This window comes from Gymnoscopelus braueri, assembly GCF_963280865.1.
Source record: "Gymnoscopelus braueri genome assembly, chromosome: 3".
NCBI classification, from domain to species: domain Eukaryota; kingdom Metazoa; phylum Chordata; class Actinopteri; order Myctophiformes; family Myctophidae; genus Gymnoscopelus; species Gymnoscopelus braueri.
Window position 1 is genome coordinate 21,109,209 of NC_137612.1, and position 13,413 is coordinate 21,122,621.

The following is a 13,413-nucleotide window of genomic DNA, read 5'->3' on the forward strand; positions in this document are numbered from 1 at the left end:
GAAGGAGATGAGAAATCCTGCCTCTCTCCTTGCCTCCATCCGTCCCGTTTTGGATAATTGTGTCTGCTGAGAAACTGAGTTGGGGGTCAGCACCTCTGTCACAGATTGTGTCATTAGTCACTATAATGCAGAGTGACGGGCTGCAATAATATCTGCAGCCGGACAGCCATTGATTACCTGCTGTGTGTGCGTGCGTGCGTGCGTGCGTGCGTGCGTGCGTGCGTGCGTGCGTGCGTGCGTGCGTGCGTGCGCGCGTGCGTTATGGATGGGACAATAATCGTTAACCTTTATTACAATAAAAAATTCTCACAATAATTGGATCGCAGAGATTTACATTTATCGTGAAATTGCCCTCCGTAATACGGAGGCTCTGCATTTGGACCACTTTTTTCTCTCAACAAAATCTCTTCGCCAAAAATAGCCGATCTGCAAGCTGACAACACGTCGCAATTCGAAGTGTTGTGAGCTTGTAGATCGGCCATAATGTTACCCCCAGAATATGGATGCTTAAGAGTTTTCCTATCATCCCATACCGGTGTGTGTGTGTGTGTGTGTGTGTGTGTGTGTGCGTGAAGTGAAACCACCTGGATTCTAACCCGGCCTCCTGCAAGAGAAACCAAATATCTAGGACTAATTCAAAGGGGCATCCCTCATGGTCAAGGGAGTCTTCCCCTTCAGCCAAAGGAGGATTTCTCTTTAGATGAGTGGTAGATGTTTGTTTTCCCACGTGGGGTTCAAATCCAGGGCGTTACATCCTAGAACTGGGCAGCGAAGTAATATCACTGACATAGCTAATTATGTGATGGACTTATGACTGACAGCTCCACTGTTGGATGTTTTAACAAGTCTCTGTTGACCCACCCCCCCCCTCTCTCTCTCTCTCTCTCTCTCCTAGTGGGATCCCTGGGAAGAAGTGTGGAAGCATCATCTTCACAGCTGAGGAGCTCAGTAACTGCAGGGTTGGTATCATTCAGACTCAGAGGACGCATTGCTTCTCTGCTCCTACACACGCACGCACGCACGCACGCACGCACGCACGCACGGACGCACGCACGCACGCACGCACGCACGCACGCACGCACGCACGCACGCACGCACGCACGCACGCACGCACGCACGCACGCACGCACGCACGCACGCACGCACGCACGCACGCACACACACACACACACACACACACACACACAAACACCCACACACAGCTCAATGGTAAAAGTTTCAGCACATGCGCAGGAAAACAGGTTCAAATCCGGGTTAGAAGAGGAAAGTTTGTGCTGCTTTGAAATGTAGATAGATACTAACATTTATATAATTTAAAAAATGTATTAATAATAGTGAAAATCATTTCAAGAGTCAGTACAACATTTGTCTTTCAAATGTAGTGGAGTGGAAGTAAAAATAAAGTACAGATACTTTAAATACTTTTGGACTACTTTTGGAATATTTGGTGGACTTAGTTACTGTTCACCACTGCTGATTGGGTGGGAATCAGTTCTGATCGTTCCATCATCATCAACATGATACGTGAAAGGGCATTCTCAGCATCAGCATCGGTTGACCGATCTAGAATGACCGCCTGACTTTGATAATTAATTTAGGTAAAATGTTGTAGAAATGAGTCCTTTTCCCCTTTTCAGTTAATTTGTCAGCATCTGTCATAACAACGGAGAAGGTGATTTGCCACTCAAAGTAATGATGACAAATGCTCATGAATTATTCAGGAAGTAGTTTTTTTTTGGAACAGTGGGTAAATAATTAGACTCTCCAATCAAAGGGAGATGCCACAGTGCGCGCACCACACACACACAAACATGCATGCTGCACTGGAAATGCAAACACAATGTCGAACCCATGCATTCCTTCGCTGCACGCACGCACGTACGTAGTGCCACCCACCCACGCACGCACGCACGCACGTACGCAGTGCCACACACGCACGCACGCACGCACGCACGCACGCACGCACGCACGCACGCACGCACGCACGCACGCACGCACGCACGCACGCACGCACGCACGCACGCACGCACGCACGCACGCACGCACACACACACACACACACACACACACACACACACACACACACACACACACACACACACACACACACACACACACACACACACAGTTCTCCTAAAAGCTCCATGGCAATGAATTTAATTATGAGGTAGTGTTATTTTGTGCAATATCCATAGCATAAAGTGGAAGGCATTATATATGGATGTGAGGAGAGTTCCAGGAATCACACTGAAGGCTAAACTATGGAGCGGCAAAAGTAACATTATCCTTGTGGGTCCCAGATATTTACTGAGTGTGTAGCTTAAAGCAGACAGTCACATGTATTATTAATGGTTCACTGGGCACGTTCTGTTGAGAAATACTCCCATGAAATTTCTCAATGGATTTGGATCTCTGTGTGAAATACCAAACATTTGTCAATGCAACTAAATATTCCTCAAGGCCAAGAAACCCATACTTACTTGTGTTTTAAGCATAGAGATCCCATATGGGCCATGCTTTAAAAAGCATGAATAAAAATAGGCCAATTTATTCCACTTCCAATTAATATTCCACATTGAGATAATAACCAAGTCTAATGTAATGTATGAAATGGAGAGGTCAGGATTTTTTTAAATTATATTATTGTACTGGAAATCTGCAATATTATATAATGAAATAGAAAACCCCAATAGACCATATTCATGATGGCCATTTTGCACTTAATATTCAAGGGGTGGGAAACAACAAACCTCAAGTATGAAGTAGGAGGAGAATGGCGTACTTAGTGTCAATCAAATTAGCATGACTCAGTATTAAGACTGTATGCAATTACAGTACGTGTTCTGGAATCCAACCTGTCAAATACGTAAAAGAAAAGAAAAATAAGATCACAAGCCTTATATTTATGTCTATTTTCACACATGAGATTAAAAAGAAACTCCTTAAAGTATAGATGATAAGTAATTAGTACTTACTATGAATGAACATGAATGATGTTTTTAATTATGATTTGCCTCATATTTATATTACAGTGTCAGATTATACTACAGTAGGATAGATGGGTAGTGCTGGATTCAGTTTCTATTGCTTTCTATTGAGCTCAGACACTTATTGTTAATTAAATGCTACTTCTTAATTAACATGAGTCTTCTGGGAATCAAGGAACTATATTTGTCTTGTTCTCACAGGATATAGCTACCATGCAGTTGTGTGCCAACAAGCTGGACAAGAAAGACTTCTTTGGCAAGTCTGATCCCTTTTTGGTCTTCTACCGCAGCAACGAGGATGGGACGTAAGTGTGTGTGTGTGTGTGTGTGTGTGTGTGTGTGTGTGTGTGTGTGTGTGTGTGTGTGTGTGTGTGTGTGTGTGTGTGTGTGTGTGTGTGTGTGTGTGTGTGTGTGTGTGTGTGTGTGTGTGTGTGTGTGTGTGTGTGTGTGTGTGTTTGCGTGAGTGCATGTGTGCATGTGTGCTTGTGTGTGTTTCTTAATCCTTTGCAATACAGCCCATCTGTCAGTTTGTTGAGCCAAGTTCAGTGTGTTGGCCTGCTGGCCACTATATGGACAACAACACTAGTACTGTTTCCAACAACTACTGAGAAGCTGCTACAGTAGCTCAACACAATCTACTCCCTGAGGAGTTTTAAAATTGTGTGCCCATTAGTGATGTCGACCCGTTGCCCGCAGATCCCGCGGGTCAACCCGCGGGGCAGGCGGACGAGTCAAGATTTCAGAGGCAATTATACGGGCTGCGGGTGTAGCGGGTCAACCACTCTCACACGCAAACAAAATCACATTTAAGCCTATTATTAATATTATTATTTGGTTAAAGTAGTACAACCATTAAAACCCATCATAATTATTGAAACTTTTTATCATGATCTGACAATGTCAGTGTGGGTTAATTCCCAACAGCCTGATGCTGCTGCTGTACCTCACGGCGCTGCAGTTATCTGATAGATCAGCCTATTCTTCGTACCATGGTGTTGAGCGTTGAAAATATCAGACCTACAAGCTCACAACACGTCGCAACGCGCCGCGTTGTGCGCCTTGTATGTCTGCTATTTTCGATACGCAACAACACCGCCATATGGCGAAGCACAAATGAAGTTTTACACAGCTGCGTCACCTCCTAATCAGCACTGCGTACGGGTGGTTCGCTCGGGTGTAATGATAAACAGAACCGGGGTCCCGAAGTGATAGAATCTGAACCAAGCCGAACCCAATTGACGATAATAAAACCTGTCAAAACCAGAACTTGTATGGGTCGTGGATATTGTACAAGCAAGCACAGTGACTGTCTGTCTGTCTGCAATGAATAAAGTGTTAGTGGCGAAAGTTGGTGACACACATTGCAGGCAACTAAGGCAAGCAATCAACCTCCCTTGTGCCATCATTCATGTATAACATTAACAAAACTAAACACAAGCTGTAGTTTTTTTTTGTGCAACTTATTGTTTTTATTGTTATTATCAGGAGAGACAATACATTTATGCATAATAACAAGCTGTAGGTTTTGCATATTAAGGTTGAATGAGATGTAAAGGCCAAAACATATATTAATTTGTTTATACTGTGCGACGTACGTTTATACTGTAAGTAATCCATTACTATCTTTTTTTTAACACCATGGGTCGTGGGGCGGGCCGAGTCGTTGATTTATACATCGTTTTGCGGGGCGGGTTGGGGCGGGTTGGGTTCCGTGGCGGGCGGGCGGGGCGGGTTATGAAAAAACCCGATCCGCACATCACTAGTGCCCATACTTTTACAGCCAGCAGTGATTGGTATGGGTACACCATATACAGTATACTGTATACCAGGGGTCTTCAACGCTTTTCAGGCCATGGACCTCTTAGCTGAGAGAGAGATGAAGCAGGGACCCCCACTTAATAGTGTATGAAATTGTGTTGCAAATTAAACTTTTTCATAGATAGACTATCATCAGTATCATCATGTTTTGTTTTGTTTTGTTTATTTCAGACATTTAATCACTTAACCACTCAATACTTGGTAAACTTGACCGTTGTGAGCTTGAAGATCTGCTATTTTTGGCTAAAGTTCTTCTCAGAATAGGGAGACTAGGGTTCAAGTTGTTAATGTAAAAAAAAAAAATACTATCACACAAAGATTTGGAGGCCCCCCTGTAGTAACTTTGAGGACCCCCTGTTGAAGACTCCTGCTGTATACTGTACATATTCCTGCCACCTGCAATTCTGGGTCGATCCAGGGTATTTTAGTGAAACGGCACTGTCCTATACAGTAGTCCTCTGTATCATTCCAGAAGAAGTCCAGCCATCCAGATGGGTCCTATATTTCTTTTGTCATGTTCACAGTGTTGAACGATGTATTATTCTGTGTGCTTGCAGGTTCACCATCTGTCACAAGACCGAGGTGATCAAAAACAACCTGAACCCAGTTTGGCAACCATTCACCATTCCTGTACGAGCCCTCTGCAATGGAGACTTTCACAGGTGAGGGACTATGCAGAGAAGCTCTGCATAGGAACTATGCAGAGCTAAGTGGCGCTAAAAATAAAATCCATTACTTGGGCTCATTAAATGATCTGATGCCATATTGGAAACTATTTTTATGTTCTACGCCTGTGTCTGCAAACACCAGCCGTTTGTAATTAGGCGAGAGTGATTATGTCTGGGTGCGTTAATTTAACACTCACCATTAAGCTGTGAGCATGCTGGGAGCTGTTGTAGTGTACTGGTCCGTGGTGGTCAGAATAATGCCAGCAGTCGGCCGTGCGTGCTGTGTCAGGCCAGCACTGGTGTTATTGGGATCAACGCGGAGGCAAGCCACGCACGCAAGCCACGCACGCAAGCACGCACGCACGCACGCACGCACGCACGCACGCACGCACGCACGCACGCACGCACGCACGCACGCACGCACGCACGCACGCACGCACGCACGTACGCACGCACGCACGCACGCACGTAAGCGCGCACGCGCACACACACACACACACACACACACACACACACACACACACACACACACACACACACACACACACACACACACATACATTTATCTTACAACTTGTTCATTGTTATTCATTATTCTTGAATTAGCTCTATATCTCTACTCTCTCTACCTGAATGTGTCCTGTGTTTAATGCCTACGGCAATGCTCTTATGATACCAGAATTTCGCCCACAGGATCAATAAAGGCCTATCTATCTATCATTCATGTTTGCTATAACTACAGTTATGAATTGTAATTAGTTTGAAGTAAATCAAACTTATAGCCCCATGTACTTTCATTATCTTAAGCAAACCCAGAACAATTATTATCATTGGGTTGGATAGTTAAATGCATTTTGCCTCTGGACAGCAGCACCCGAGAGAGAGCGAGAGTGAGTACGCGTGTGTGTGTGTGGGTGAGTGAGAGAGAGAGTGCGCTAAGTGACACTTCACAGTTATGAACGCACATGTTTTACAGTCATTTCAGGTCAAAGAACGTCACAATTGATAACGTGAAATACATCCTTTTATTCATAATGGTGGATATGCTCCTGTGGAGAGTTTTGTGCCCATATGATTTGATCACTTTGGATCAGTTCCCTCAGTGCTCAGCTCAGCAGTCAAGCCACTTTGCAAAGAGGAGAAATGGAGAGAAGCAGACATTCTGCAAGAGCAACAGCTTTGGGGAGCAAGATGCCTTAATATTAATTAATATCAATTCAAACCCACTATAAGTATTCACATTAAGTTGGAAGAATCAAACCTGGCAACATGTTATCTGATCGAACTGAAAAGATGTGATAAATCTTTACATTTATATTAATTAATTATTTTCTATGAATTTTCTTTCTTTTGTAGTTATAACGAAGCATGATTGGAGACAATCGTTATGAATAAACTGTGTGCCTAATTGTTATCAACACCATTAGCAGCAGTATAAATAGCTCCAATAGGAACCTCCCCCTCCGCTATGTAGCTCCGAGATGAGGTTCCACGTTTGTCGGTGCCGTTTGAGCAGGACATTTTCGAACATTTTCCACTTTACATGATTACCCTTTTCTGCACATCGTATCCAAAAAGCAAAGGTTTTCTGCAATGCTCTCAGATGTTTTAACCTCTAGCGCCAAATAAAATCGATCCAAAGAGTTGAAAAAAGCGTTTAAATCGCTTATCTACTAAGCCGGTTCCGTGTTTTTAAGACATACCGGAAGTTGCGCCCGCAGAGGCGACATTACTGATCCCCTGGTCAAATGTTGAATTGCATCTTCCACCTGATGAAACCAGTTGTTATTCATTATCCGACCAGGGGTGGCAGCACCGCTGCCAAAAGGGATGATACTTCCGGGTGGTATAAACACAACGAATAAGAGTATGAATATTATGGAACCGGCTGAGTAGAAAAATATTCGAAAATGTCCTGCTCAAATGGCACCGACCCACGTAGGACCTCATCTCGGAGCTACATAGCGGAGGGAGAGGTTCTAAATGGGGCTACAGTATACATTACCTTAATTAGCCTCATTTTCGCCGTAATCTGAAGACTCACCTCTTCAGACTAACACTTGACTTAGCCTTGACGACCATCCAGTCTTATGCAAAGGTTAAAATGTAATTTAGATATTGTGTTATGTAGACAGATGCCAGATTCATTTATTGACCTGGCATCCTATAGTTTAGTATAGTGTATGTACGGATCATTATTATTTTTTATATTATACTGTTAGACTGATGCTATAGGTTCTCGGTAAACCTGTGTTTACCTTGCTTACTGCTTCAATTTGATAAATATTTTAGGGTCATGATGGTGGGTGATTTTAGCGTTGGCTATTCAAAAAGCAGTTCAGTCAGATAACTCACGAATAGATTGAACCAATATTATAGACCGAATATATATTGAACAAATATATAGAATGAGAATACAAGTGTGGATGTAATATTTTATCTTGACGTTCAGACTCTGCTATATTTTTCTCCCTGCTCAGCACAATTTAGACAACCATCATTAACCATTAAGAGCAGGGAGATAGATATATAATAACAACCCTCCATGGGGAACAGACCAATAGCAGAGCCCACTGTGATCATATACAAGCTCACAGCGCGAGCTTGTACATCTGCTATTTTCTAAATCTCTTGAAAGTGTTAGAACTACTGATTGCGAACTACTTGAAGGCATTTGTAGAATCGGCCTCAGGTCTTAATGGGTTAACATTATTATGTTCTGTCCATCTGCTTCACTACTTGTCTTTCTCACACACACATCATGCACAGTTTGCACACACTTGTCTGTATGAGTCTCACCTCTCTGCCTCTCTCTCTTGTCTTCCCTTCTCACCAGGACAGTCAAGGTGGATGTGTATGATTGGGACAGAGATGGAAGGTAATTCACGGCTCTCCTCTCCTCTCCTCTCAATTTCGTTGTCCAGTACAATGACAATAAAGAGATTCGGAATCTGATACGCTGCTCTCCTCTTCCTGCCACCTCCCATAAGACGTACTCTATGTCTTCATTTCCTGCCTCAAATGTCACACATTGCCAGACAAAAGGTTACCAGTAAGAGGACCGCTACTGTATAATTGTGGGGGTTCCTCCTTTCCCTTCTTTTTTTTCTTTTTGTCACTCTTTCATTCCTTTATCACATCTCTTTCTCCACCAGTATGCCACCTATCTGTACCTGATTTTCACTCTTTTCTCTCTGTCCTTTTCCTTTCATCTCTTACTCTATTTCCTCTCTCTGTGGGGTTGAAAATGCATAGTGTGCCCCTGGAGGATTTCCCTCTAAATACCAGCATCATCATGACAACAGCGCCTTGCAGACAATCTGGTCTGCAGGGCATGCATGAAGCTGATATGTACATATGCACGCACACGCACACGCACACGCACACGCACACGCACACGCACACGCACACGCACACGCACACACGCACACGCACGCACACGCACACGCACACACGCACACGCACACGCACACGCACACGCACACGCACACGCACACACACACACACACACACACACACACACACGCACACACACACACACACACACACACACACACACACACACACACCTCTCATCATGAGACACCTCAGGTGCTTGCCAGTCCACATTAGAGGAGCGGAAATTAATTGATTCTAAGATGCATTGAGATATGGTCGTGTATGATTCTGCATTGACTCAAGCCGGCTGGGAGAGGCATTCTTGGGTACGGGGACAGTAGTGGACCACTTGAAGCACGTAGGGACCACGGACGGGGCAAGGTGTAGAGGTTGAAATTATGGTTTTGAACACCGGTGTCAGGAGGTCAGCGCAGGTCTTGATGATCTCCTGACCTTTCCTGATGTTCACCCTTTTCAGCATCCTCCTCACGTCCAAGTCTGTACAAGTCTGTATTATGAAGAATGCAGCTCTTCCAAACTCTAATTTTCTCTCTCCTATACAGTCACGACTTTATTGGCGAGTTCACCACCAGCTACAGGGAGCTATCCAGAGGCCAGAGTCAGTTCAATGTCTACGAGGTAATGCATGAAAGTAACAAAACCTGTCATATTTTCTCAAAAGTCTGTTAGATAAATTAAACTGAATTCACAAGGTAATGTAATCCTTGAGGGTTTTCTTAACTTAATTCATGTTTATCGACATAGGTGAAAATAAGACACGGAGACCAGTAGCTTATGTTCAACTATTCAATGATGAATTCAATACTCAAAACCAGACACATAGGCACATCTATATGACCAGACTGAAGTATGATCTCCATATACCTGCGCAGTGCAAACGAGTACCCAAAATATTCACGTAATCAAACACTATCCAACAAAACAAATCGCATTTAAGTATTCATTATTATTATTATATTCCTTAACTGGCAAATTTAGTATTGATTGAATAAAGCAATGAGCTTAAAATCCTTCCCTTGACTGTAGATAGTATGATAGGAGAATACTGGATCACACAGATCATCTTAGTTGTCTTTATTCAAGGCACTGTGCAAGCTGACTGACATTTAGCTACAACGTACCTCTTCCTCACACTAATGAAGACGTTGTGTTGAAACATCAGTTTTACTCTCCTTTGTAATAAATTGCAGTCCTATTCCTAGAAGCACCGGCCCAGAGAAACAGTGTGTGCATGTGGATAATGTGTACATAATATCCATTTATTTCATTTTATTCACTCCCCACATATTTGATGTTTTGTGATAAAGGTTCTGAATCCTAAAAAGAAGGGCAAGAAGAAGAAATATATCAACTCAGGAACGGTAAGGATCATTTCATTTCACATTTCAAGTCCTTCCTTTGCCTTATTCTAGATATGATTCACATAGTATGTCATATGTAATAAAATAATTATTATATTTAATCATTTGTGTCCTCTCCTCTTCTTTGAAGGTGACTCTCCTATCGTTTAAAACAGATTCAGAGCACACATTTGTGGACTTCATCAGAGGCGGGTAAGAGCTGAGTCTCTGAATTGCAGCAATAACCATTTAGGGAAGTGATCAGTTTAGCTGGAATCGCCCTCACATTAGTTGTTAGTAGCACAGTTCTTTAGTTTTGTTTAGTTTTAGTTTAGTTTAGTTTAGTTTAGTTTATTTTAGTTTAGTTTAGTTTAGTTTAGTTTAGGTTAGGTTAGTTTAGTTTAGTTTAGTTTAGTTTAGTTTAGTTTAGTTTAGTTTAGGTTAGGTTAGTTTAGTTTAGTTTAGTTTAGTTTAGTTTAGTTTAGTTTAGTTTAGTTTAGTTTAGTTTAGGTTAGTTTAGGTTTAGGTTTAGTTTAGTTTAGTTTAGTTTAGTTTAGTTTAGTTTAGTTTAGTTTAGTTTAGTTTAGTTTAGTTTAGTTTAGGTTTAGGTTTAGGTTTAGTTTAGTTTAGTTTAGTTTAGTTTAGTTTAGTTTAGTTTAGTTTAGTTCATTTGAAAAGCAAATAACCACATAGATAATTATCAGAATAACCACTTACAGTACATATGGTTAAGTGGAGTCCCTCAGGGCTCTATGCTAGTGTATTTTCAGTTTTTTGTTATTGTGGGGAAAGCTTTTGCTGAAAATAGCCGATGGAGAAGCTTACAACGCGTGTCGATCTGCTATTTTCAGCAAAAGCTTTCCCCACAACGCGGATGCTGGGGTTAAAGTGGTTAACAGCAGTTCGAGGATAAAACACAAAAAAGGTCCAAGACTTATTTCCATTGTGGTCCTCTCACAAGCAACAGAAAAAACGTGGCAGTTTACCAAAGTGACCTTCAGTTTATAATAAATCAAACACATTTTTGACATGAAACAAACATCGGACAGTGACGAATGATTGACGTTATACGTCAATCATTCAGTTCAATCATTCAGTGCTGTGCAGTGCTTGTCATGAATGATGAATGAGTGTTTGTGTCTCTCCAGGACACAACTCAACTTCACGGTGGCCATAGACTTCACTGCATCAAACGGTAAGAGGGATGAATGTTTTGTTGCTTGGCACAGTTACTTTTACAGCATGGCTCTGTAGGAGTGTGTGTGTGTGTGTGTGTGTGTGTGTGTGTGTGTGTGTGTGTGTGTGTGTGTGTGTGTGTGTGTGTGTGTGTGTGTGTGTGTGTTTGTGTGTGTGTGTGTGTGTGTGTGTGTGTGTGTGTGTGTGTGTGTGTGTGTGTGTGTGTGTGTGTGTGTGTGTGTGTGTGTGTGTGTGTGTGTGTGTGTGTGTGTGTGTGTGTGTATTATAGAATGCAAAGTTGAGCTTTTGGGGGAGGGTTTACATGCAAGATTCAGTAATATACAGTGTAGAGCCAACGGGGTGTTTTAGGGAAGGCTCTTGCAGCATTCCTGTGTTAGCTGATCTGAATGAGCGGGAGGGGTTGCGGGGTTGGATAAGGTCATGAGACGTACATTTTTGCTGGTTGAAGACCAGGCGTGCTGCGCCATTCTGGATCATTTGAAGGGGCTTAAGTGAACATGCCGGGAGGCCAGTAAGTAGGGAGTTACAGCAGTCTTTGAGACTTTGAGATGACTGAGTCACTCAGTAAAGCACTAGCTTTACATAAGATACACTCACAGTCCTCACCTGAGTGCAACTGAGTGCCATAGTGGGCCTTCTTCACAGACTCCATCACATCAATTTCTCTCCATGAGGGCACCTAATGCCTTGCCTTCTTCTCTGCCTTGAGCACATGAGAAATGGCCATGGTCCAGCTCTCTCAATCATGCTGAGCTTTGTAACCCCATCGTGTTGGTTAGTATGTGATGAGTTTCCACTCTGTTTCAGTCTTAAGGCCTCTATGCTTCAAAATAATCCATCCGACGTCAGGACTTTTTTTCTGATGGCCTGTCAGAAAAGATAAGTGTCCCTTCATCCCCCAATCAGACCTGTTCTTTGTTCTGAGATCCAGACCCTGCCCACTCAGTAATCTGATCAAATGAATCACAGCTGTGCAGCTTGCTTTGTGTCTGGAGTGGACTGAAGCATTTCTGGATATCGTTCCGACGCACTGTGGGACATTTGTCATGGACGTATGGAAGTTTCGCGATTTCTTGTGACAGTTTGTGTTTATGCATGATCACTAGAGAGGGATTTCAGAGGTGTTTGTAGAGAGACTATAGTTCCTCTCCTCAGCCAACGTCTGTACCAAACTATCGCTACTTTCACTGCTGGCAGAATGAAGCCTGGGCTGAATGCGGAAACAAAAAATAAATATATCACTTCCACCCAACTTCTGACCAATCTGACTCTGAACCCATCCAAACTATGGGTGTATTATGACTGTACCTAATCTGCTGTATATAGAATATACTGTGAAGTTGTTTACGCAAAGTTAGGTGGCAGCTTCTGAAGGAAAAATGCTGTTGGTGTATACAACCAATTTCTTCTTTTTTCTTTTTATGCACATGTACATTTGACACGCACGTTGTACTCTTTCTCCTTAAATCTTTTTACGTTTTCTATCATTATTATATTGTTGTTATTACCTATGCTGCTGCATTGTCTGAAGGAAGCCAAACCAAAATAAGTTTTACTCACGTACCTGTACACAAGATGTAACAATAAAGTGCAACCTTGAACCTTGAACTAGTTCAGACAGTCAGGCCATCTATGGTTGCAGGATGTCAGCAAAAAGAGCCCATGTGTGGTTATTCTGATGGCAGACCCCTGACCAGTGTTGGTGCCAAGTTTGGTGCGGATCGGAGCAACGGCGCGCCTCACAGGTCTGCATGTTACGTTTGTGACGTCCACCGTCCGCCCGCCCGCCCGCCCGCCCGTCCGTCCACTGTCGTTTGACCCTCTAGGCAATCGTAATATAGGATAAGATCTATTTACCATAACTACTTTCAACGTGGCGTCCCTACTTCCCAAGGGTATAGAACTCACCTCTGTTCTGGGAAATATGCCTCTGTTCTATAGAAAGAAAGAAATAACATTATTTTGCAATAATAATGTGTGGTTTTCACAAAATCCCAAGGCACA

At 42.8% G+C, this 13,413-nt stretch overlaps 1 protein-coding gene across 1 annotated transcript in view; it reads left to right on the plus strand.

The window, feature by feature from the left end:
- The window catches only part of LOC308081852 (copine-9-like), a gene marked incomplete at both ends in the record, with an annotated part of 117,445 nt that overhangs the window by 74,639 nt on the left and 29,393 nt on the right, over positions 1-13,413 (plus strand). The window contains 8 exon segments of the mRNA XM_080423472.1: positions 896-959; positions 3,189-3,292; positions 5,363-5,467; positions 8,310-8,351; positions 9,415-9,490; positions 10,180-10,233; positions 10,364-10,425; positions 11,361-11,407. Of these exon segments, the coding sequence (XP_080279598.1) occupies positions 896-959; positions 3,189-3,292; positions 5,363-5,467; positions 8,310-8,351; positions 9,415-9,490; positions 10,180-10,233; positions 10,364-10,425; positions 11,361-11,407 (554 nt within the window).